This window comes from Pelophylax lessonae, assembly GCF_965119305.1.
Source record: "Pelophylax lessonae genome assembly, chromosome: 10".
Taxonomy (NCBI): Eukaryota; Metazoa; Chordata; class Amphibia; order Anura; family Ranidae; genus Pelophylax; species Pelophylax lessonae.
In genome coordinates, this window is record NC_138777.1 from 228,459,966 (window position 1) to 228,487,067 (window position 27,102).

General features: G+C 45.4%; 1 protein-coding gene across 1 annotated transcript in view; it reads left to right on the top strand.

The window, feature by feature from the left end:
- The window catches only part of SLC9A5 (solute carrier family 9 member A5), a 139,121-nt gene that overhangs the window by 37,300 nt on the left and 74,719 nt on the right, over positions 1-27,102 (top strand). Inside the window, exons 4-5 of the mRNA XM_082270038.1 lie at positions 8,608-8,686; positions 17,780-17,957. Coding sequence (XP_082126164.1) covers positions 8,608-8,686; positions 17,780-17,957 — 257 coding nt within the window. The remainder of the gene's footprint in view (positions 1-8,607; positions 8,687-17,779; positions 17,958-27,102) is intronic.

Sequence of the window (27,102 nt, forward strand, 5' to 3'; positions counted from 1 at the left end):
AGCTGCAGGCGCCTGACTGATGTATACCTGAGTCGGTTTGCACAGGAGTGGCTGCCTGCCGCAGTATAACTGTGGCGGGCGGTCGGCAACCAGTTAAGCATGTTATTGCAGGGTTTATTATGTTTAAATGTGTAGCTTTTATTATGATAATCCCTGGTGATCCTGCCATGAAGGCTCTTGTTCAGCACTCCCTATTATAGATTGACAACGCTCTGTCCCTGTCTCCCAATTGTGCTTCTATGTTGTTGTAACGCTCCTGCGTTTTTATAGTAAGCTGGATTTGCAGCTGCAGAATCTCCACTCAGTAGTCATGTAGAGATGTGTTGAATTACCAGATCCAACTCTCCAGACTCATCACTGTGGACCCGCCTGCTTCAGCATACAGATATACACACACTCAATAAGATGTTCCTGGAGTGATAGGATGTATATGATAGTATAGAGGTGATGTGCTGAAGGGACAGGCGTGAGCAGTGATAGCAATGATAAGCACTTGATAGTAATGTTCAGGAGAGTAGTAGACGGTAATAGGTAGGATGCAGATAGGTTAGTAATCATGTATGGTAATAGGTGGTAAGGACAGCAGATGATATACAGGAGAGACTAACCCAGTGCAAGGATAGATGGTAGTAGACTCAAGAGCTAGCAATCTATGTAACAGTGCAGATGATAGAATTAGTAATGCATAGATAGTACAGTCCTTAATGTGCAGAAGTAGATAGTGTAAGTTTGTTATGGAGGAATCCCCTGTGGGGTACTTATCACTAGTAAGGTTAGTAAGTAGAGGGGTCCGGTAGTGAGGGAGTGATCCGGTAGCGAGATACGGGATCAGTATCGAGGTTCCGGTCTGTTCCAGGTAAAGAGAATAGCTGGAGGCTCCGGCAGCATAAGACAAGGCTTGTAAGCATGCGGTTTGAACGAACAACCTGAGAGAGAAAGCCGGCGATTGAAATAGCCGCTCAGAGCGGCGCTCAGTGATGATGTCATACGGCTTAAAGGTATATGAGTTCCACCTAACTAAAAAGGTGGGACGCAATATGAAAAGGAAAATGGGCAATAAGGGTACCAAAGGTACCAGAATCTTACAGTTGTCACCCAAGCTATAGACATAGACTTCAAGTGGCCGTTCCAGCACATATTATGTAGGCATGGATCACCATTGTCATAATCAGGAAACCTGCCATGAGAAATGCCATGCAGCTATTGCTGGAGGGAGTGCATCTAGGCAGAAAGGGGCTGCAGGAGGTCCGTTGTATCAAGTTGCAACAGAAGATTTAAAAGAAAGCGAAAAGAAGTATTTTATCTTATGTAGTGCTTTAGGCAAACAAAAAGTCCTCCATTTAAGTTTTAAATTCTTTAATCTGTCCTCATTATAATTTAATTTAGACATTTTGGAAGTGAGCTCCCCTGCTGGTCTCATCCTTTATTTATCGGCATTGAGTGACACGCAGACCTCTTTCGTTCTGTCGTGTTGCGCTCTCTTGGCTGAGCCATCTATAGGATCATTATTCCTATCAGATGGCATGAGAGCAGGAGACCAACTGCTGCAGTTATCTGCGAGTGTACATATCACATGTATGCTAGTATATGACAGATGTATCCAGATTGGCAGAAAATACACAATGTCTGTGCAGAAGAGCTTACTATTTAGTTAAAGTGGATTTAAATCAGGGGAGGTACATACATATTCGTCTTTTTACAGAGCATCAGAGTGGCCCGGGGGGGCAATTGCCCCCCAGCCCCCTGGCCCAGTCCTCCCCTGATTTATTGAAGTTCATATTCCCATCGCACACCTTCCTGGATATAGGCACATATGTACTGGGTGCTGAAGCGATCACCAGCTAGACACTGGATCTATCACAGGTACATACAGTCCAAAAGATTTTTATTGCAGAAAAGATCACATCAGAAACAGTGCAACGTTTCGGAGCCACGCAGGACCCCTTCGTCAAACATGGGACGGGGTCCTGGGGGATGCCTGACGAAGAGGTCCTGCGTGGCTCTGAAACGTTGCACTGTTTCTGATTGTCTAAAAGTGGACAGAGTAGGAGATAGTTGGACAGAATGGGGTAGGGAGTTCCAGAGGATGGGGGAGGGAGGCTCTGGAGAAGTCCTGGAGGCAGGAATGAGAGGAGGTGACAAGACAGCTTGAGAGCAGGAGGTCTTGGGAGGAACAAAGAGAACAAATATGCTAGATTATTTATTTATTTTTTTTTATTTGCGGTTTTTTTTTCCCGTGAAAGTGGCTTTTTAATGAAACCTTTATAAAGCTAAGTCAATATAATCAGCTGCCCAGAATCTAGGTTGATAACACCGAACGCAGATATGAATTGTTTGTCTAGAACACGGATTAAACCCATTTTTTTTTTCCTCCCCTGCCAAGTAATTGGAATTATTGATCTGTTTTTCCTCGCTCTTTATTTGCGTTGGCCGTCACACAGAGACGTCGTGCTCTGGAGGTGTTGTAAGGTGAATGACAATAAGGTGGAACTTTCTGTAAAATAGGACAATGTTCGTATTACAGAAGAGTTTTATGACAACCCTAAGGCTGCATTCACACCCGAGCGAAGCATCTTTGGGTGTTTTTATGCGCGATTTTGGACCGTTTTTATGCGCGACTTATGCAGTGTGTGAGCTTTTGCATTTTTTTTATTAACCAATAGAGAAAGCAATCATCTGTTGCATCATTTGTTGCTGGGTATTTCAGCTTTTTCAGCTTTTATTTCTTTTGTTTTCAACCACTTCAGCCCTGGAATGTTTTACCCCTTAATGACCAGGCCATGTTTTGTGATTTAGCACTGTATTACTTTAATAAAAAATTGCGCGGTCGTGCGACGCTGTACCCAAATACAATTGATGTCCTTTTTTCCCCACAAATAGAGATTTCTTTTGGTGATATTTGATCACCTCTGCGGTTTTTAGATTTTGCGCTAAACAAAAAAAGAGCGACAATTTTGAAAAAAAAAAAAAACAATATTTTTCACTGGGGGTGTCAATACAAAGTTAACGACACCCCCAGATCAGTTCGCATATCGCAGTGCATCTCTATGGGGCATCAGATGTCAGCGGAGACATATCCGCTAACATCCCATCCGATCCGTCAAATCTGAAAGGATGGAAACCCTATTTTCCATCCGTCCATCGGATCAGATGGGATAGGATGAGAACAGACAGGCGGTTCGTTCTCATCTGATTCCCCCATAGAGAGCAGCGGGGACCTGTCAGCTGTGTCTCCACACACAGCACGGAGACAGAGCAGCCATCCGCCTGCTCAGCGGGGGATCAGCGGATCGATCTGAGAAAAACAGAGTCCGCCAACGGACTGCCAGGTGTGAAAGGGGCCTTAGGCCCCTTAGGCCCTTTTCACATGGGCTTTCCAATCCGGTCCCTGTCAGTTTTTTTAGGCGGTTTGGATCGGATGCTCCATCCCCGCTGACACCTGCTGCTATCTGATCCGATCCTGTCCGTGAAATCCGGACAGATAGAAATCCTATTCTCCATCCATTTGGAGGATCGGATTGGATAAGATCCGATGAAAATGGACAGGCGGTCCGTTCTCATCCGATCTCCCCATAGAGGAGATCTGACAGCTCCGTCTCTGCACACAGAGTGTAGACTAAGCTGTCCTCCGCCTGCCAGCAAAACGGACTCCATCCGGTGCACCGCCCCGTGTGAAAGGAGCCTGAGAATCGAGGAAATGCCATTTTAGGATCGTGAGGGGGGGGGGGGGGGGTGAATCGAGATCGCAATTTTTTTAACGATTAATCGTGCAGCTCTAACCGCCATTCATTCAAAGTCTTTAACTCTCCTTTCTGTTTCAAGTTCTGATATAAAATCTTTCCCTTTGTCATTATATTCTTAATCTGTGCATTTTTATCTTTTTTAAAAGGACATCAATTTTATTATTTAGTTTGTAGACACGATAACTTTTGCGCAAACCAATCAAAATACGCTTATTGCGATTTTTTTTTTTTTTTTTACCAAAAACATGTAACAGAAAACAAATTGGCATGAAATGTTAAAACATTTTTTTTTGAGAATGTCATGTAGCAGAATGTGAAAAATATTGTTTTTTTTTTTTTTTTCAAAATTGACGCTCTTTTTTTGTTTATAGCGCAAAAAATAAAAATCGCAGAGGTGATCAAATACCACCAAAAGAAAGCTCTATTTGTGGGAAAAAAAGGACATCAATTTTATTTGGGTACAGCGTCGCACGCGCAATAGTCCATTAAAGTGACACAGTGCCGAATCGCAAAAATTAGCCTGCTCATTAAAGCGGAGTTCCGCCCCCCCCCCTCCAAAAATTAAAAGTCAGCAGCTACACATATTGTACACACACTGTACACATACTGTAGCTGCTGACTTTTAATATTAGGACACTTACCTGTCCTGGAGTCCAGTGATGTCGGCACCACAGCCGATGTTCCCATTGGTTGTCAGGTGCTGCCGCCCCCTTTGCCGGTGAGGGAACCCAGCAGTGAAGCCTTGCGGCTTCACGGGTGAGTCCCTAATGCGCATGCGCGAAGCGTGCTGCGCATTCGGATTGGCTCGTTGGTGGGGGAAGGAGGAGGGGGCCAAACTTTTGAGGGACAGCGCTGCGGCACCGTCTCCCGGAAGTGGGGAAGGGTACCTGTCAAAAACAGGTACCCCTCCCCCCTGAAAGGTGCCAAATGTGGCACCGGAGGGGGGGAGGAAGCAAATGAGCAGAAGTTCCACTTTTAGGTGGAACTCCGCTTTAAGGGGGCAAATCCTTCCGGTCCAGAACCGGTCAAAATAGATACCTTGCCCGCTTGGTAAAATATAGGGAGCGGTTGTCATTTTTACTCATTTGCAGCTCTGAAAGTAAAAAAAATTATATTATACCCCCCCTCCGGATACAGGAAGACCTATGTACAGACAGTATATGTTTTAATTGGGTGCATTTAGTGATTTGAACATCTCGCTGTGTTTAATCAATATCCTGCACGTCATTTTGTTTCTTTTTCCAAGCTGTAGCCCTGTGGGGGTTACTGAAAACGAAACGAGAATTCCAAATCGTGATCGATAACACCAATTACATTTTATGAAAGTCTCAGCGGCTCCTTAGAAGTCGGAGTTCTGTATGCACGGCGGGAGTGCGCTTTTTTATTGTGCATTATTAACCCAGTTTTCCCAGCGGCCAAATGCTGCAGGACGACTGACCTGAGATGTAAGAGAAGATTCACGCTGCTGCAGTGTGGGGGAAGTTTCTTTGTAGCTTCCGGAGTATAAAAAAGGTACAGAAGGAGGTCAGGCGAGAGAATGGGGGAATAGACATGTTTAATTAACCACTTGCCATCCGCCAGCATTACATATACTGCGGCAGGTCGGCTCTGTCCCGCAAAATAATGTGACTGTACGTCATTTCATGGGACCGCTAGTGGGGGGCGTGCGCACTCGCCGATCAGCTACAGGCGGAGCCAATCAGCGGGTCCGGCGGCCGCAATTTCTGCGGGGCACCCGCGATCACTCCCTGTGGAGACAGAACAGCTTGCGCGGTCGTGCGACGCTGTACCCAAACAAAATTGACGTCCTTTTTTTCCCACAAACAGAGCTTCCTTTTGGTGGTATTTGATCACCTGTGCGATTTTTACTTTTTGCGCTATAAACAAAAAAAATAGCGAAAATTTTGAAAAAATAACAATATTTTTCACATTTTTTTATATGAACTTCCCCCCAAAAATTGTAAAAATCAAATTTTTTTATCATTGTTGGCATAATTGTTTTCTGCTACATATTTTTGGTAAAAAATAAATCGCAATAAGCGCATTTTGATTGTTTTGCGCAAAAGTTATCGCGTTTACTAACAAAGGGAAAGATTTTTGTCATTTTTGGTGTTTTTTTTTTTTAACGAGTAATGGCGGCGATCTGCGATTTTTTTTTTTGCGGGACTGCGACATTGCAGCGGACAGATCGGACCCTTGACTGACATTTTTGACACTTTTGGGGTTACCAGTGACATTACTGCAGTAATCAGTGCTATACATATGCACTGTTACAGTAAAAATGACACTGGCAGGGAAGGGGTTAACTGTATTGGAGAGGGAGGGGTTAAGTGTGTCCTAGGGGCATGCTTCTAACTGTGATTGGACATGGCTACTAGTGTAAGAACAGAGATCAACGGTCCTACATAGTAGAATCGTCTGATCTCCATTTTTACACAGGGGATAATGACAGGCGGCTTTGTTTACATCAGCCGCCTGCCTTTCTCCCTTCCCGGCGAACGATTGCGAGTGACCGGCGGACATCGGGTCCGCCGGTCACACGCACTGACTTGTTAGGGAACGAGCCGGGGCGGGCGCGCGCTCGCCCGCTATTGGCTCACAAGCCAGTGACAGGCTAGTGACGTACCGGTACGTCACTTTGCCTGGCCGGGGCTGACCGCCGCAGTATATGTACTTGCGGCGGTCGGCAACCGGTTAAGGATTGGAAAGCTGCAATATATAACATTTTTCTTCTTGGGTTTACATACGCTTTAACATTCTTTTAGGGATTTATTAGATTGTGAGGAGAGTTTGTTCTAGGGTCTTATGAATGTTATTTCAGTTTCCGTGGTACCAAATCTTTTGGAATTTTGGTAGTCTGTCCGGTAACAGAATTTTGGATTTCTCATGTTTTATTGTCTGTTTTATTGTCTGTTTTATTCTGCTGATTTTAATTTTGTGCCTTGGCAGGCCTTAGCAATTCTCTGTCAGCAAGTGGGCCTCGCTCTGAGTGAAAGCCGTATTAAACTCTTGTTTTTATTTTAATCTACAGGCCTTGAAAAAGTATTCATACCCCTTGAAAGTTTCCACATTTTTTAATGTTACAACCAAAAACATAAATGTTTTTTTTTTTGGTGGGATTTTATGTGATAGACCGACACAAAGTGGCACATAATTGTGAAGTTGAAGGAAAATGATAAATGGTTTTCAACATTTTTTAAAATAAATATGTGAAAAGTGTGGGGTGCATTTATATTCACCCCCTTTAGGCCCCTTTCACGCGGCCGGTGCACCCGACGGACTCTGTTTTGCTCAGCGGGGATCACTTTCATTGCCAGTGGTTTAGACATTAATGGCTGTGTGTTGAGTTATTTTGAGGGGACAGCAAATTTACACTGTTAGAGCCGGTTCACACTGCCACGACCATAAAGTCGCCCCATGTCTGAGCGACTTTTTACCGCGATTTACCGCGACTTGTGAATCATTTTGCAGGACTTATATGACAGACGACTTTGTGTTTGGCCAATCAGAATATGATGTGTTGTGACCTAATTCCCCTTTTCTGTTTTTTTTTTACTCATTTCCTCATTGCCCACCAGTGCCACGTATCAGTGCCATGAATCGGTGTCCACCAGTGCCACGTATCAGTGCCACGTGTCAGTGCCACGTATCAGTGTCCACCAGTGCCACGTATCAGTGCCACGTGTCAGTGCCACGTATCAGTGTCCACCAGTGCCACATATCAGTGCCACGAATCAGTGTCCACCAGTGCCAAGTATCAATGCCATGTATCAGTGCCACGAATCAGTGTCCACCAGTGCCACATATCAGTGCCACGAATCAGTGTCCACCAGTGCCAAGTATCAGTGCCACGTATCAGTGCCACGTATCAGTGTCCACCAGTGCCACGTATCAGTGCCACATATCAGTGCCACGTATCAGTGCCAAGTATCAGTGCCACGTATCAGTGCCACGAATCAGTGCCACGTATCAGTGCCACGAATCAGTGTCCACCAGTGCCACGTATCAGTGCCACGCATCAGTGCCATGAATCAGTGTCCACCAGTGCCACTTATCTGTGTCCACCAGTGACACTCACACAGACCAAGTAGAGATAATGGAATATATATACCATTATATATATATATATATATATGTAATGGTATATATATTCCATTATAGGCATGGCTGCAATGTGGGGAATGCCTGGCTAATCTCTTTCTTCTTCCTGGAAAGATAAGGAGGCGACTCCCATTGAAGTCTATGGGACAGGTCGGATCACAGGTCGCCTCAAAGTAGTACAGGACCCTTTTCTGAAGTCGGAGCGACTTCAGTAGTGCCAATTAAGACGGCACTGATTGATTAACATTGCTTTTGTTATGTCAAGCGACCTGGGGCAACACAAGTTGCCTCACAAGTCGCGCTAGTGTGAATGGGCTCTGATACAAGCTGTACACTCACTACTTTACATTGTAGCAAAAGTGTCATTTCTTCAGTGTTGTCACATGAACAGATAGGATAAAATATTTACAAAAATGTGAGGGGTGTACTCACTTTTGTGAGAAACTGTATGTGGCAGCAGGAGGTCCCAGCACCAGCCCAGGCCAACATGTGGTGTCAATGGGCCCCTAAATCCTAAAGGGCCCTTATGCGGCTGCACAGCCTGCGCAAATGCTGTTTGCCTCTGATTGAACGCTTTACTTACAGACTACACTACACAAATTTTTCCTATTTCATAATTCTCCCAGCTGTAATTAACGATGTTTATATGGTTTATGCTTTCATTTCTTGTTCTGTACCTGTGAAGATTCTGCGCTCACTGACATTTATACCGTCTCCTGTTTATCGTGGTTATTTTTAACTTTTTTTTTTTTTTTTTTTGCAGGTTCTGTATAAGGTGTTTAACTGTTTTGTTGAGATGGGCCCACACAACGTCCAGGCTGTGGATTATATGAAAGGCGTCGGTGAGTAATGTGGGATGTGATTCACAAAGTTTTACCTGCCAGACACGTTTCGGGAATAAAGGCAAAAATATAAAAAAAAAATTCCCGTAGCACTGCCCCCTAGAGGACTGCTGAGAATTGCACTTTCTGGATTCCCCTGGGTTACCCTTAGCACCTGATAGCAGACAAATACCATTTAAAGTCCTTGGCTCAGTAAATAATCAATCCAGGGGGATGTTGGTTTAGTTGTATTTTATTTTGAACTGGGATAGGAGAAGGGATGAGTGAGATACTCCGACTATGAACTATGCACAATTCTGAGGACACTAGCTGCAATGTGTGCGGCAAGGCCGCTGCTTCACCTTGCCACTGAAGTGAAGCCCAAGAGGGTTAAGGCAGTGCGGAAAATAATGGTGGCCACACAAAATATTGACACTTTGGGCCCAATTTGTACATTTTCACTTAGGGGTGTACTCACTTTTGTTGCCAACAGTTTAGACATTAATGGCTGTGTTACTCTTCAGGGTCTAACTTGGCACCCCCTTTCTTACTTTCTGTGTGTGCTGAACTCCTATCCACTGACACTCCACTGGAGTGGTCCCCTTCCTGGGCAGACCCCTGGCAAACTTCCCGGTACTATTATTATTTATTTATTATTTTGTGTTACGGTTAGGGGTTAATTAACCACTTCTGGACCAGAAGGATTTACCTCCTTAATGACCAGGCCATATTTTGCGATTCAGCACTGCGTTACTTTAACGGACAATTGCGCTGTCGTGCGACGCTGTACCCAAATAAATTTTATGTCCTTTTTTCCCCACAAATAGAGCTTTCTTTTGGTGGTATTTGATCACCTGTGCGATTTTTTTATTTATTGCACTTTAAACAAAAAAAAAAACTACAATTCTGAAAAAAAAAAAAAACAATATTTTTCACATTCTGCTATATAACATTCCCAATAAAAAAAAAAATTAAAAATCAAATTTTTTCATCATTTTAGGCCAATTTGTATTCTGCTACATATTTTTGGTAAGAAAAAAATCCCAATAAGCATATTTTGATCGGTTTGCGCAAAAGTTATTGCGCCTACAAACTAGGGGAAAGATTTATGTCATTTTTAAAATGTATTTATTTATTTTTTACTAGTAATGGCGGCGATCAGCGATTTTTAGCGGGACTGCGACATTGCGGCGAACAGATCGGACCCCTAACTGACATTTTTGACACTTTTGGGGGGGGGACCAGTGACATTACTACAGTAATCAGTGCTAAAAATATTCACTGTTACTGTAATAATGACACTAACAGGGAAGGGGTTAACACCAGGGGCAATCAATGGGTTAAATGTGAGCCTAGGGGGTGTTTTCTAACTGTGGGGGGGATGGGCTTATGGAATCAACACAGAGACCTGTGTTCCTAAATAGGAGGGACACAGGCACTCTGTATTGATTCCTGAGAGAACAACAGTCTAGTGTTTTTACAACAGTATGCCGCCATTCTCAATCCATGGGATCACTCCCGCGAGCTGCCGTACAGGTACGGCGATTCATGGGAACCGGCTGCCGTATATCGATGACGGCTGGTCAGCAAGTGGTTAAAGGTGCCAGAACCCTGGGGCCCAACCAGCAGCCTAGAGCACCCTATGGCACTTATTGTGTGGAAGCATTGGTTTGTAAAGAGTCTGTGATCTCTAGCAGTCTCATATAATGTGTCCCCGAGCTATATCTATCCCCAACACATCTCCAGTCTGCAACAACTCTTAGATCATGTCTGCAGTCTCTGACCATCTCCTGTAGTATGTCTGAAGTCTCTGACCATCTCCTGTAGTATGTCTGAAGTCTCTGACCATCTCACCACTTCATCAGACTATCTCTTGTAGCATGCCCATATTCTCAGATCATCTCCTGTAGAAAGTCTGCGGTCTCTGACTGTCTTTTGTAGCAAGCTTGTAGAGTCAGGCCCTCTCCAGTAAGAATTCTGCAGTCTCTGATCATCTCCTGTAGTATGTTTTCAGTCTCTGACCATCTCCTGTAGAAAGTTTGCAGTCTCTGATTATCTCAGTCTCTGACCATCTCCTGTAGTATGTTTGCAGTCTCTGACCATCTCCTGTAGAAAGTTAGCAGTCTCTGATTATCTCAGTCTCTGACCGTCTCCTGTAGTATGTCTATAATTTGTGACCAGCTTCTGTAGAAAGTCTGCAGTCTCTGACCATCTCCTGTAGTATGCCTGCAGTCTCTGACCATCTCCCATAGAAAGTCTGCAGTCTCTGACCACCTCCTGTAGCATTCCTGCTGTCTCTGATCATCAACTGTGGCATTCCTGCAGTCTCTGACTATCTCCTGTAGCAATTCTGCCGTCTCTGACCATCTCTTGTATTATGTCTGCACTCTCTCTCCTTCTCTTGTATCATGTCTGCAGTCTCTGACCACTTCCTGTAGTATGGTCAGAGACTGTCTGCAGCCTCTGACCAACTTCCGTACAAACTTTGCAGTTCCTGACCATCAATTGTAGCATTCCTGCAGTTTCTGACCATCTCCTGTAGTATGTCTGCAGTCTCTGACCATCTCCTGTGGTATGTCTGCAGTCTCTGACCATCTCCTGTAGTATGTCTGCAGTCTCTGATCATCTCCTGTGGTATGTCTGCAGTCTCTGACCATCTCCTGTAGTATGTCTGCAGTCTCTGACCATCTCCTGTAGTATGTCTGCAGTCTCTGACCATCTCCTGTGGTATCTCTGGAGTCTCTGACCATCTCCTGTAGTATGTCTGCAGTCCCTGACCATCTCTTGTATCATGTTTGTAGTCTCTGACTATCTCCTGTAGTATGGCAGCTGCCTCTGACCTGCTCCTGTAGAAACTTTGCAGTCTCTAACCATCAACTGTAGCGGTCCTGCAGTCTCTGACCATCTCCTGTAGAAATTCGCAGTCTCTGACCATCTCCTGTAGTATGTCTGCAGTCTGTGACCTGCTCCTGTAGAAATTCTGCAGTCTCTGGCTATCTCCAGTAGAAAGTCAGCAGTCTCTGACCATCTCCTGTGGTATTTCTGCAGTCTCTGACCATCTCCTGTGGTATTTCTGCAGTCTCTAACTGCTTCTTGGGGCATACTTGCAGTCTCTGACCATCTCCTGTAGAAGCTTTGTCAGCTATCTCTTGTAGCATGCCCATGTTCTCTGACTATCTCCTGCAGAAAGTCTGCAATCTCTGACTGTCTCTTGTAGCATGCCTGTAGTCTCTGACCATCTTCTGTTGCCCATTTGCAGTCCTTGTCAACTTTCTGTGACATTCTATTCACATAATATTATTTGAGACCCTTCGGTGATGTCAGGGGCCACACTGGAGGCCTCCTCCGTCATATGAGTTGACCAGCACTGTTTTAGATAGTCTCCAACACGGATGCTAAGCAGTCTCTCTTTATCCAATCCCCGCTAATAAAAGATTGGCTGGTTGAATCTTCAGCATACTTGTAAATAAATAGCCTCATGGGTGCCATGCAGGACTCTGATGAGCACACTTAAAGCTCCACCAGTAATTTTATTTTTTTATTGAACACGGCTAATGTTCCCATCCCCGTATTGAAATGCCAGCTATATTTATTCTGCTTCATCTTGCCCGCCTCGACAGTCCGTGTCATTACTGAGACAAGGAAGAAGCCTGTGAGTCAATGCTAATGTATTATGATCGCCAGTGCTTTCAGGGCATGGCATAATGGGGCATGTAAACAGGAATCAAAGCTTTAAACCTGCTGCGCTTAGTACGAGTATATCAATAATAATTCGATAATAACAGCAGCAGCTAACACAATATTGTGGAATAAAAACAATATAATAAACATAAAAAAGGAGAGTGGTGCAGCGCTAAATAGTAAATACAATGAATCAATTTAAAAGTCCACATGAAGTAGAATAATCGCAGAGAGGTTCACGTGCTAGAGTGCAACTTCTAATAGTGTGCAGAGGCCACCACCGACACCCAACAATACGGCCGCTTACCATCCGTTCATGGCCCTCACTACAAAGGTCTGAACCAGCGGGGTTTATATCTCAGCGGGCCCCTGGACTGCCAGCAACCTCTTTCCTCTTCTCCCCAGGGCTTAAATGACTCATAGAGGCCAACAGAACGCTCCTCATAGTAGACGTTTCCAGCCAATTTATTATAAATCTGTTAGAAATTCACTCACATGATGGCAGTGTTGCCAACCTACCAGATTGAAATTTACTGACACAAAATGTACTGGCACAGCCAGAGTTTTTACTGGCATTTTGCAAAAGTTACAAAACTACAGTTTAAAGTGCAAATTGCAGTATTTAAGCTGCAAACAAGTACAATATGCAAATAGCAATGTGATTTAAAGTGAATATTAAGGTAAAAAAACATATTGCTGTTATTTTCGATATAATAAGGGCGGATTATTTAGCCCATCAGTTTTTGTCACCTATGTCCAACTGGAGAGATTTCCCCTTAATTTGTGTTCCATAGCTACCACAGAAAGTGATGGAAAATCCCTAGGATCACCAGAATTTATGTCCCCAATTCTAAAGACCTCCTGTCTCCATCACACCATACCTTCATCACCTCCTGTCTCCATCACACCATCCCTTCATCACTTCCTGTCTCCATCCCTCCACCACCTCCTGTCTCCATCACACCATCCCTCCAACACCTCCTGTCTCCATCACACCATCCCTTCATCACTTCCTGGCTCCATCCCTCCACCACCTCCTGTCTCCATCACACCATCCCTCCACCACCTCCTGTCTCCATCACACCATCCCTCCAACACCTCCTGTCTCCATCACACCATCCCTCCAACACCTCCTGTCTCCATCGCTCTAGATTCCATCACCTTCTGCCTCCATCCCCTCCTGTCTCCATCCCTCCATCCCCTCCTGTCTTCATCCCTCCATCACCTCCTGTCTCCATCCCTCCATCAACTCCTGCCCCCATCCCTCCATCACCTCCTGCCCCCATCACCTCCTGTCTCCAACCCTCCATCACCTCCTGTCTCCATCCCACCATCCCTCCAACACCGCCTGTCTTCATCCCTCCTGTCTCCATCACCTCCGTCCCCTCCTGCCCCCATCACCTCCTGTCTCCATCCCTCCATCACCTCCTGCCCCCATCACCTCCTGTCTCTATCCCTCCATCACCTCCTGTCTCTATCCCTCCATTACCTCCTGTCTCCATCCCTCCATCACCTCCTGGCTCCATCCCTCCATCACCTCCTGCCCCATCACCTCCTGTCTCCATCCCTCCATCACCTCCTGTCTCCATCCCTCCATCACCTCCTGTCTCCATCCCTCCATCACCTCCTGCCCCCATCACCTCCTGTCTCCATCCCTCCAACACCTCCTGTCTCCATCCCTCCAGTCTTCATCACCTCTGTCCAGTCCATCACCTCCTGCCCTAATCCCTCCATCACCTCTTACCCCAATCACCTCCTGTCTCTATTCCTCCATCACCTCCTGTCTCCATCCCACCATTCCTCCAACACCCCCTGTCTCCATCCCTCCAGTCTCCATCACCTCCTGTCTTCATCCCTTCATCACATCCTGTCTCCATCCCTCCACCACCTCCTGTCCCCATCCCACCAACACCTTCTGTCTCCATCCCTCCAGTCTCCATCACCTCCTGCCTATATCCCCTCCTGTCTCCATCCCTCCATCACCTCCTGTATCCATCTCTCCATCACCTCCTGCCCCTATCACCTCCTGTCTCCATCACACCATCCCTCCAACACCTCCTGTCTCCATCACACCATCTCTCCAACACCTCCTGTCTCCATCGCTCTAGATTCCATCACCTTCTGCCTCCATCCCCTCCTGTCTCCATCCCTCCATCCCCTCCTGTCTTCATCCCTCCATCACCTCCTGTCTCCATCCCTCCATCAACTCCTGCCCCCATCCCTCCATCACCTCCTGCCCCCATCACCTCCTGTCTCCAACCCTCCATCACCTCCTGTCTCCATGCCACCATCCCTCCAACACCCCCTGTCTTCATCCCTCCTGTCTCCATCACCTCCGTCCCCTCCTGCCCCCATCACCTCCTGTCTCCATCCCTCCATCACCTCCTGCCCCCATCACCTCCTGCCCCTATCACCTCCTGTCTCCATCACACCATCCCTCCAACACCTCCTGTCTCCATCACACCATCCCTTCATCACTTCCTGTCTCCATCACACCATCCCTTCATCACTTCCTGGCTCCATCCCTCCACCACCTCCTGTCTCCATCACACCATCCCTCCAACACCTCCTGTCTCCATCACACCATCCCTCCAACACCTCCTGTCTCCATCCCTCCAGTCTCCATCACCTCCTGAATCCATCCCCTCCTGTCTCCATTTATCCCTCCATCACCTCCTGTCTCCATCCCTCCATCACCTCCTGCCCCCATCACATCCTGTCTCCTTCTGTCCTTTGTTTCTCCATCATTCCTTCATTCACTCCATCCAAAACTCCATCCCCCTCCTCTATTTATTACCTCATCCCTTCGTCACTTTCTCCCTCCATAACCCAATGATGTCATCCTTCTATCCACAAAGGTGATTGCAAGCAAGACTGCATGTACATATGTGGGAATTATCTGATATTTTAAGGTAAGGAAGTCTGAGAACATATGCTTGCCTTGCTTCTGCCCTCCTCCCTTTCAAAGAATCATCTCTAGCTGCCACATCCTATCTTCATGTCTGTGACTGTCCTGTCTTCGCTCTGGGGATTCCCCCTCTGCTGTGGCGGCGAGGCGCCGTCGAAAATGAGTGCCTTCAATTAAAAAATGGCGCCAGGCGGCGCCATTACGTAACTGCACATGCGCCTGCCAGACCGAGCTTGTACGAGCTTTCCTGAGCCCGGCAGGCGTCGGGAACGGCGCATGCGCAGTTACAATGTTGGCCCGCAACCATTTTTTTTATGGGCACCGCTACTCGTAAAGGGCATTGACGGGCAGACCGAAAATGGGCTGAAATTTACGGGCTGCCCGTAAATTAACGACCGGTTGGCAACACTGCATGGTGATGATAAACAAAGATCATGGCTTTACATGGTCGATCAGCATTCCAAACCAACAAGATGGCCGCCACGTCCAAGCTTATACTGGCATCATGCGTTTCCAGCTCCTCAGTGAGTCTCCAGGAGCTTTCTACAGGAGATGGAGGAGATGGTCAGAGACGGCAAACTGTCTACAGGAGATTGTCAGAGACTACAGTATTTTAAAGGAGATGGTCAGAGACTGAAGAATGTCTGAAAGAGATGATCAGATATGATATTTTATTATATCATAAAATGTATTTAAAAAAACAACTTATTTTTAATGAATCTTGGAAAGTTACATAAAATGATTCATGTTACCCTAAAACCCTTATACAGTATATACAGTATATACAATCAGGTCCATAAATATTGGGACATTGGCACAATTCTAATCTTTTTGGCTCTATACACCACCACAATGGATTTGAAATGAAACAAACAAGATGTGCTTTAACTGCAGACTTTCATCTTTAATTTGAGGGTATTTACATCCAAATCAGGTGAACGGTGTAGGAATTACAACAGTTTGTGTATGTGCCTCCTACTTTTTAAGGGACCAAAAGTAATGGGACAATTGGCTGCTCAGCTGTTCCATGGCCAGGTGTGTGTTATTCCCTCATTATCCCATTTACAAGGAGCAGATAAAAGGTCCCGAGCTAATTTCAAGTGTGCTATTTGCATCTGGAATCTGTTGCTGTCAACTCTCAATATGAGATCCAAAGAGCTGTCACTATCAGTGAAGCAAGCCATCATTAGGCTGAAAAAAACAAAACAAACCCATGAGAAAGATAGCAAAAACATTAGGTGTGGCCAAATCAACTGTTTGGAACATCCTTAAAAAGAAAGAATGCACCGGTGAGCTCAGCAACACCAAAAGACCCAGAAGACCACGGAAAACAACTGTGGTGGATGACCGAAAAAATTATTTCCCTGGTGAAGAAAACACCCTTCATAACAGTTGGCCAGATCAAGATCACTCTCCAGGAGGTAGGTGTATGTGTGTCAGATCAGGAACACTCTCCAGGAGGTAGGTGTATGTGTGTCAAAGTCAACAATCAAGAGAAGACTTCACCAGAGTGAATACAGAGGGTTCACCACAAGATGTAAACCATTGGTGAGCCTCAAAAACAGGAAGGCCAGCTTAGAGTTCTTAAAAAAGCCTTCACAGTTCTGGAACAACATCCTATGGACAGATGAGACCAAGATCAACTTGTACCAGAGTGATGGGAAGAGAAGAGTATGGAGAAGGAAAGGAACTGCTCATGATCCAAAGCATACCACCTCATCAGTGAAGCATGGTGGTGGTAGTGTCATGGCGTGGGCATGTATGGCTGCCAATGGAACTGGTTCTCTTGTATTTATTGATGATGTGACTGCTGACAAAAGCAGCAGGATGAATTCTGAAGTGTTTCGGGCAATATTATCTGCTCATATTCAGCCAAATGCTTCAGAACTCATTGGACGGCGCTTCACAGTGCAGAGGGACAATGACCCGAAGCATACTGCAAAAGCAACCAAAGAGTTTTTTATGGGAAAGAAGTGGAATGTTATGCAATGGCCAAGTCAATCACCTGACCTGAATCCGATTGAGCATGCATTTCACTTGCTGAAGACAAAACTGAAGGGAAAATGCCCCAAGAACAAGCAGGAACTGAAGACAGTTGCAGTAGAGGCCTGGCAGAGCATCACCAGGGATGAAACCCAGCGTCTGGTGATGTCTATGCGTTCCAGACTTCAGGCTGTAATTGACTGCAAAGGATTTGCAACCAAGTATTAAAAAGTAAAAGTTTGATTTATGATTGTTATTCTGTCCCATTACTTTTGGTCCCTTAAAAAGTGGGAGGCACATATACAAACTGTTGTAATTCCTACACCGTTCACCTGATTTGGATGTAAATACCCTCTAATTAAAGCTAAAAGTCTGCAGTTAAAGCAAATCTTGTTTGTTTCATTTCAAATCCATTGTGGTGGTGTATAGAGTCAAAAAGATTAGAATTGTGCCAATGTCCCAATATTTATGGTCCGGACTGTATATGTATATATATATATATATATACACAAAACCTCAGCTGACTATTGCTTCTCTTGCAGGCTCCTTCTTTGTGGTCAGTCTAGGAGGGACGGCGGTGGGTTTGGTGTTCGCTTTCCTGCTCGCCTTAATCACACGGTTCACCAAGCGGGTGCGCATGATAGAGCCCCTCTTCATCTTCCTCATCGTCTATCTCGCCCACCTCACCGCAGAAATGGTCTCGCTGTCTTCCATACTGGCGTAAGTACTCTTTACTGCTCACCGTTATGATGGTAAGATCATCATGTATCAGCGTTTCGGAGACAGAGGCTCATTCCTTGGAGATTTCACATGAGATGATGGGAACTAGAATCGTCTCTCGTAGCAATCAATTATACTCCTGCTGTGACGCTCCCAGTGCAGGTGACATCTGTTCAGAAAAGGGAACATTCCAGAACGTCAGGAAGCCTCATTAGAGCTCCTTCTACACCACCTGGCTGCCACTTCCATGTATCTGTCTGTCTATGTATGGAGTATTGCAGAAAGGTGAAAGAGAGCCTGTGATGATAGAAGTACACAAGCTGCCCTAGTTGAGTCATATTTGAAGCTGATTTCCAACCTTCCCTTCAGTCTAGCACAGTTTTACCAACTCCTCTCCCGGACTGATATTACTTCACTGCACACTGTGAGCTTAAAACAGAGTGCGTAAGAAGCTGTAGCAATTTAGATAGAGCCAGCCATCACTAATTATGGGGCACTATTCCTCCCACTGACACCAATGATGGGGCACTATTCCTCCCACCAACATCAATGATGGTACACTATTCCTTCCACTGACACCAATGATGGGTTATTATTACTCCCACTGACACCAATGATGGGGCACTATTCCTCCCACTGAAACCAATGATGGGACAATATTCCTCCCACTGACACCAATGATGGGGCACTATTCCTCCCACCAACATCAATGATGGGGCACTATTCCTCCCACTGACACCAATGATGGGGCACTATTCCTCCCACCAACATCAATGATGGGGCACTATTCCTCCCACTGACACCAATGATGGGGCACTATTCCTCCCACTGACACCAATGATGGGGCACTATTCCTCCCACCAACATCAATGATGGTACACTATTCCTTCCACTGACACCAATGATGGGTTATTATTACTCCCACTGACACCAATGATGGGACATTATTCCTCCCACTGATACCAATGATGGGACATTATTCCTCCCACTGACACCAATGATGGGGCACTATTCCTCCCACTGACACCAATGATGGGGCACTATTCCTCTCACTGACACCAATGATGGGGCACTATTCCTCTCACTGACACCAATGATGGGGCACTATTATCCCACTGACACCAATGATGGGGCACTATTCCTCCCACTGATACCAATGATGGGATACTATTCCTCCCACTGATACCAATAATGGGACACTATTCCTCCCACTAATACCAATAATGGGACACTATTCCTTCCACTGATACCAATGATGGGACACTATTCCTCCCACTGATACCAATAATGGGGCACTATTCCTCCCACTAATACCAATAATGGGGCACTATTCCTCCCACTGACACCAATGATGGGGCACTATTCCTCCCACTGACACCAATGATGGGGCACTATTCCTCCCACTGACACCAATGATGGGACAATATTCCTCCCACTGACACCAATGATGGGGCACTATTCCTCCCACTGACACCAATGATGGGGCACTATTCCTCCCACTGAAACCAATGATGGGGCACTGTTCCTCCCACTGACACCAATGATGGGGCACTGTTCCTCCCACTGACACCAATGGTGGGGCACTATTCCTCCCACTGACACCAATGGTGGGGCACTATTCCTCCCACTGACACCAATGATGGGGCACTATTCCTCCCACTGATACCAATGATTGGGCACTATTCCTCCCACTGACACCAATGATGGGGCACTGTTTCTCCCACTGACACCAATGATGGGGCACTATTCCTCCCACTGACACCAATGATGGGGCACTATTCCTCCCACTGATACCAATGATTGGGCACTATTCCTCCCACTGACACCAATGATGGGGCACTGTTCCTCCCACTGACACCAATGATGGGGCACTATTCCTCCCACTGACACCAATGATGGGGCACTATTCCTCCCACTGACACCAATGATGTGGCACTATTCCTCCCACTGAAACCAATGATGGGACACTATTCCTTCCACTGACACCAATGATGGGGCACTATTCCTCCCACTGACACCAATGATGGGGCACTATTCCTCCCACTGACACCAATGATGGGGCACTATTCCTCCCATTAACACCAATGATGGGACACTATTCCTTCCACTGACACCAATGATGGGGCACTATTCCTCCCACTGACACCAACAATGGGATACTTATCCTCCTACTAATACCAATGATGGGGCATTGTTAGAGATGGCAGGACACTCTATTCCTACTGCCCCCCCCCCCTAAAGAATAAGGGACATTTAAATGCCCTTTTGTTTAGAAAGTTTGGAGGCCCCACTCTATAATATAGCAAATCCTCACTCTTTATACTTCACATCTCTAACCAGCTAATAAATCACCATTTTTAATGGTATAATCAAATTGGTTCAAAATAATTTCTGCCAAAGACTGCCATGGACCGTACATGATTATTTTACAGCTTTATTACAATTCAGACAATCTGTTGTGGCGGGAAGATATCAATTTTTATCAATATTTAGCTGGAAAGGATGGTATCATTCAATCTTACTAAGACCCCGTTCACATAGGGGCGACCCGACTTGCTGGGGCGACCTGTGAAGTCGCGGTGCACAGCGTGCACCGTGACCTCGGCACGACATGCACGGACTTCATATCATTGAAGTCAATGCAGGTCGCCTCCAGGTCGCACCGAGGTAGTACAGGACCCTTTTTCTAAGTCGGAGCAACTTGTGTCGCTCCTATTAGAACGGGTCCTGTGTTAATCAATGGCGAGCGACCCACCGCGACTTGTCAGGCGACCAAGTCGCCTGACAAGTGGCGCTAGTGTGAATGGGGACTTAGTGTTACTAAACCCAGGAGCCTGCAGTCACTATATCTGCTCTCCCACAGTACACAGAACATTGAAATGAAATTATTTTACTAAATATAAACTGCTAAATACCTTTTCTGATCAGCAGTATATAGCAGTCTTGTGACTTCTATCAGTGTCTGGTTAACCACTTGCCGACCTCCCGCCGCAGATTTACTGCAGCAGGCTGGCTCGGATACGTGAGGTTTTCGGGAGCCTACGACGGTGCACACGCGCCTACCCCCATTAGGAAGCAGGTAATCTGATCCACGGGACCGGCAGCCGCGATTGCTGTCAGGCACCCGCGATCGCTCCCTGGTGAGAGAGAACGACAGTCTGCTGTTGTAAACACAGCCGACCGTTGTTCTTTCAGAGCGCCTGTGATCCACCTATTTAGGATCACAGGTCTCTGTGTTGATTCCACAAGTCCCTCCCCGTCACAGTTAGAAAACACCCCCTAGGCATACACTTAACCCTTTGATCACCCCTGGGTTAACTCCTTACCTGCCGGTGTCATTATTATAATAACAGTGCATATTTTTAGCACTGATTACTGTAGTAATGTCACTGGTCCCCCAAAAGTGTTAAAAATGTCAGTTAGGTGTCTGATCTGTCCACCGCAATGTCGCAGTCCCGCTAAAAATCACTGATCGCCGCCAAAAAAAATAAAAATAAATATGACATAAACCTTTTCAGTAGTTAGTAGACGCGATAACTTTTGCGCAAACCAATCAAAATACGCTTATTGGGGTTTTTTTTTTTTACCAAAACAAATTGGCCTAAAATTATGAAAAACTTTGATTTTGGGAATGTTATTTAGCAGAATGTGAAAAATGTTGTTTTTTTTTTCAGAATTGTCGCTCTTTTTTTACCAAAAATATGTAGCAGAATACAAATTGGCCTAAAAGGATGAAAAAATTTGATTTTTAAATGTTTTTTTTTGGGAATGTTATATAGCAGAAAGTGAAAAAATATATATATTTTTTTTTAGAATTGTCTCTTTTTTTTTTGTTTATAGCGCAAAAAATAAAAATCGCACAGGTGGGCAATACCTTCTGGTCCAGAAGTGGGTAAAGCTTGTAGGAGGAGTTTTCATTCTCCTCTGACTGTCCTATGAGGCTGCAGGACCCCCTGACCCTCTGTCTGGACAGTGATTATTGGCCCTGTGCTGATCACATGCACCATCCCAAGAAAAGAAAAAAACTCTCTAGCAATACACACTAAACCAGACAGGATGCCCCTAAGGCTCTGTACTATATGGTTGTCACCTCATCCCTTTAATCCAGGACACATAATAATGACACAGATTCTGTGGCTGATTAAGGTGGTAATTAGTGCCTTATCTGCATTATATTGGCCTCAGAACCTGTTTAAATATGTGACCTTACCGACCGTCCGCCCGCCGTTGATTTACGTCGGTACTGTGACGCTAAATACCGGAGTTATGGCAGCAGATAGCTGCCATAACCCCGGTATTTTTCGAAACGGCGGGCGGTCCTCTTTAAGATAAGGGTAATCTCAGCGGCGGATTCCACGAGTGTGCGCAATTTTGAAGCATGACATGTTGGGTATCTATTTACTCGGTGTAACATTATCTTTCACATTATTGAAAAAAATTGGGCTAACTTTACTGTTTTCTTATTTTTTAATTAAAAAAGTGATTTTTTTCCAAAAAAATTGCGTTTGGAAGACCGCTGCGCAAATACGGTGTGAAAAAGAATATTGCAACAATCTCCATTTTATTCCCTAGGGTCTCTGCTAAAAAAAATATATATATAATTTTTTGGGGGTTCCAAGTTTTCTAGCAAAAAAAAAAAATGATTTTAGCTTGTAAACAACAAGTGTCAGCAATAGGCCCGGTCCTTAAGTGGTTAAAGGGATGTGGTGGCAACACTACTGTACTATCAGGAGATGGATTGGGGACTGTGAAAGAAGGGGAGGATCAGAGAAGACAGGATCAAACAGCCTTTTTAGACAATGCAGAGGATTAACCCCTTAGGTTCCACCATGAGTATAAAGCCCCGTACACACGTACCGATCATCGGCCGAACGATCGGCCGTCTTTTGTTCAGGGATGTCTTGTCTGTTGAAAACTGCAAAAGACTGCACACGAATTTTGTCGGCCAACAACACCCGACTGCAGAAGTGTAATGGTTAACTTTCCTGTTTTTTTTTCTTTTCTGAGCATGCCCAGTCTTGCAAATCTGCTGTCTGTCGGCCGAATTCTGTACTGGCTGGCGAACAATCGGCCGTTCTGGTGTTGGCCAACAAAAAATTTAATGCTTGCACGACAGATTCTGTTCGGCCGAAAATGCGCTGTCGGCTGTCAGAAGCATCATACTAACAGGCCTACAATCGGCCGATCGGTCGTCGGCCGAATATTTACGGCCGACAATCGCTACGTGTGTGCGAGGCTGTAGAAGCAGAATTTACTGCAGATACAGACTGATTTTACTGTTGTGGGTTTGGTAACACTTTAATAACCAGAAAATGACACTAAATGTCATCAATAATTTTATCAATATTTACCCTGAAAAACAAACATTGATCGACCTTAATGATCAGGAGGAGGTGGCCATTTTCTTTAATCTTTTGATTGATATTTAGCTTGAAAAGCCTGTATTGATTGATCCTAATGAGGACATATACAGAGAAAGCTGTGCCCAAGAGAGCCAAGCAGAGGACACAGAACAAGTCACCAGTATTGTCTGCAGGCGGCAGCCGACCTTTCCCCATTACTGACCTTGTTCTGCAATGTGTCTGGGTAGAAATGTCCGGTTTGGTAGATGCCGGTGTGACGAAACCACATATTTGGGCTGTTTATTTATATCTTGCATTCGGTGGACCTTGGTACCTGTGATGGGAGTCACTTTGGCTGTGGGGGGGGGGGGGCATGGAACCCAGCTTACCTTAGATAGGTTAGGAAATCCCTCTCAGCCCCCTAGGCCCCTCTTATGTGTAAGTCACCCCGTGTCTAATAGGGGCACAGGGTGACCAAGGAATGGACAACTACTTTATGGACACTGAGAATTTGGTTTGGATTACTTCAAATGGGACAGCAAGATTTATCAGAAATACCCCTTAAGAAATCTATGATACATTAACCACTTAAGCCCCGGAGGATTTGGCTGCTAAACGACCAGGGGGTATTTTGCGATTCGGCACTGCGAGACTTTAACGGACAATTGCGCGGTCGTGCGACGCTGTACCTAAACGAATTTGGCGTCCTTCTTTTCCCACAAACAGAGCTTTCTTTTGGTGGTATTTGATCACCTGTGCGATTTTTTGATCATGAGCTATAAACAAAAAAAAGAGCGTCAATTTTGCAAAAATAGCAATATTTTTCACATTTTTTTATATGAAATTCCCCCCCAAAAAAATGTAAAAATCAAAATTTTTTTACATTTTCAGCCAATTTGTTTTATGCTACCTATGTTTGGTAAAAAAAATCGCAAAAAGCGTATTTTGATTGGTTTGCGCAAAAGTTATCGCGTTTACTAACAAAGGGAAAGATTTTTGTCATTTTTGTTGTTTTTTTTTTTAACGCGTAATGGCGGCGATCTGCGATTTTTTTTTGCGGTACTGCGACATTGGGGCGGACAGATCGGACCCTTGACTGACATTTTTGACACTTTTGGGGTTACCAGTGACATTTCTACAGTAATCAGTGCTATATATATGCACTGTTACTGTAAAAATACACTGGTAGTGAAGGGGTTAACTTTATTTGGGAGGGAGGGGCTGTGTGTGTCCCTAGGGGCGTGATTTCTACTGTGATTGGCTGTGGCTTGAGCTGTAAGGACACTGATCAACGGATCTACATAGTAGATCCGTGTGATCAGTGTCTTTACACCGAGGAGAATGACAGGCAGCTTGTTTACACTAGCCGCCTGACTTTCTCCCTCTCCCCCGCCGATCGCGCGGGAGTGCGCCGCCGGCGGCGCGCGCTCGCTCCCCAGACCCTCCCAGGCTAGTGACGTACCGATACGTCACTCTGCCTGTGAGGGGCTGACCGCCGCAGTATATAGTCGTGCGGCGGTCGGCAAGCGGTTAATTACACTGTATCAGAATGATAGAAGATTGTATGAGCTTTTGCCTCATAGACTATTGTAGACCGCTGCCATGAAGTCTGTGACTCCTGAATAATCAAAGCATTGCTTAGATGTGGATTCCGTGTACTTCAATGTAGGAGACGGACAGTCTGCTACTGGGGGGTCTCCTTCTATTGTCAGTTTAACCACTTCTGGACCGGAAGGATTTGCCCCCTTAATGACCAGGCCATTTTTTTGCGATTCGGCACTGCGTTACTTTAACGGACAATTGCGTGGTCGTGCGACGCTGTACCCAAATACATTTGATGTCCTTTTTTTCCCACAAATAGAGCTTTCTTTTGGTGGTATTTGATCACCTGTGCGATTTTTTTATTTTTTTTTTAAACCGAAAAAGAGCGACAATTCTGGGGAAAAAAAAACCTATATTTTTCACATTCTGCTATATAACATTCCCAAAAAAAATTTAAAAATCTAATTTTTTCATCATTTTAGGCCAATTTGTTTTCTGCTACATATTTTTGGTAAAAAAAAAAAATTGCAATAAACGTATTTTGATTGGTTTGCGCAAAAGTTATCGTGTCTACAAACTAGGGGAAAGATTTATGTCATTTAAATGTTTTCATTTTTTTTACTGGTAATGGCAGCGATCTGCGATTTTTAGCGGGACTGCGACATTGTGGTGGACAGATCGGACCCTCAACTGACATTTTTGACACTTTTGGGGGGGACCAGTGACATTACTACAGTGATCAGTGCTAAAAATATTCACTGTTACTGTAATAATGACACTGGCAGGGAAGGGGTTAACCTAGTGGGTGATCAAGGGGTTAAATGTGTACCTAGAGGAGTGATTCTAACTGTGGGGGGAGGGGCTTCTGAAATGACCATAGAGACCTGTGATTCTATATAGAAGGATTACAGGAGTTTTGTGATCATTCCAGAGAGAAGAACAGTCAGCTGTGTTTACAACAGCCGACCGTCCTCTCTCAGCGGGGAACGATCGCGGGTGTCAGATGGACCACACCATACCCCCCCACCCCCGACCACACCAGCTCAAGCCCGCACACCATACCCCCCCACCCCCCGGGTTACTGGCTCACTCACCCTGGGCAAGCAGCAGTGGTGGCGGCTTCCCCCTCGGTCTCCTCCATGGGTCGGACTCCCCCTGCGTCTCCTCCCTCCCCCTCCTCCTTGGCCAATAGCATGGCTTCTCCTTTCGGCCAATCGGGAAATGGGTTTCAGGACCCGCTTCCTGATTGGCCAGGAGGAGAATACATGTGACAATAGCGAATGTTCATTCGCTATTGTCACACAACTGGGTGGGCTCGGGGTGCAGGGCTCGGCGCCCTGAGCCCACCCTTTTTTGAAGCCTATTAGAGTCTCTGGCTCTAATCATGTGCTTTAAAAAAAAACCCCATTGGAATCCATGCGTCCGGCGCCCTGCATGTAGATTAGGGGGCCAGACGCATGGATAGGGGGGGCGGCGCCCCTGCGCCCCCAGTGGACGGGCCGCCACTGACCATAATGCTAATGCGGCCCACGATGAAATTGAGTTTGACACCCCTGATTCTAAGGCATTGATGCTAGAGTTCTAGAATCAAATTCTGCTAGAATCTGACCAGAGTTGGAGTGAAATTTGGCGATATCGCTACTAGGGATGCACTGATACCAATCCCATGTATTTGCGCGAGTATCGGAACTAGCACAATCGCTCCTGATATCGCAACCGATACTTCGTGGTGCGATTTGCTTCGATACAAAATAAATAGGTGCAAATTGCACTGCAAAGAATGCGATTTCCCCCACCGCTCCTGTGCGTGTGTATAGAAAGGGATTAAAGCGCCATCTGGTGGGCACTTTAAAAAAAATTTAGAACTCACAGTTAATATCTGGCCACATGCAAAATAATTTACTTAGGGCTAACCGGTTCACCGAGGCCGCTGGAGATGCTCACAGGGCTGGAGGAAATGTAGAGGCAAAATACAATATTTTTAGCACTGATTACTGTAGTAATGTCACTGGTCCCCCCAAAAGTGTCAAAAATGTCAGTTAGGGGTCCGATCTGTCCACTGCAATGTCGCAGTCCCGCAAAAAATCGCAGATTGCCACCATTACTAGTAAAACAAAACAAAAAAAAACCAATAAAAATGACATAAATCTTTCCTTTAGTTAGTAGATGTGATAACTTTTGTGCAAACCAATCACAATACGCTTATTGCGATTTTTTTTTTTTTACCAAAAATATGTAGCAGAAAACAAATTGGCCTAAAA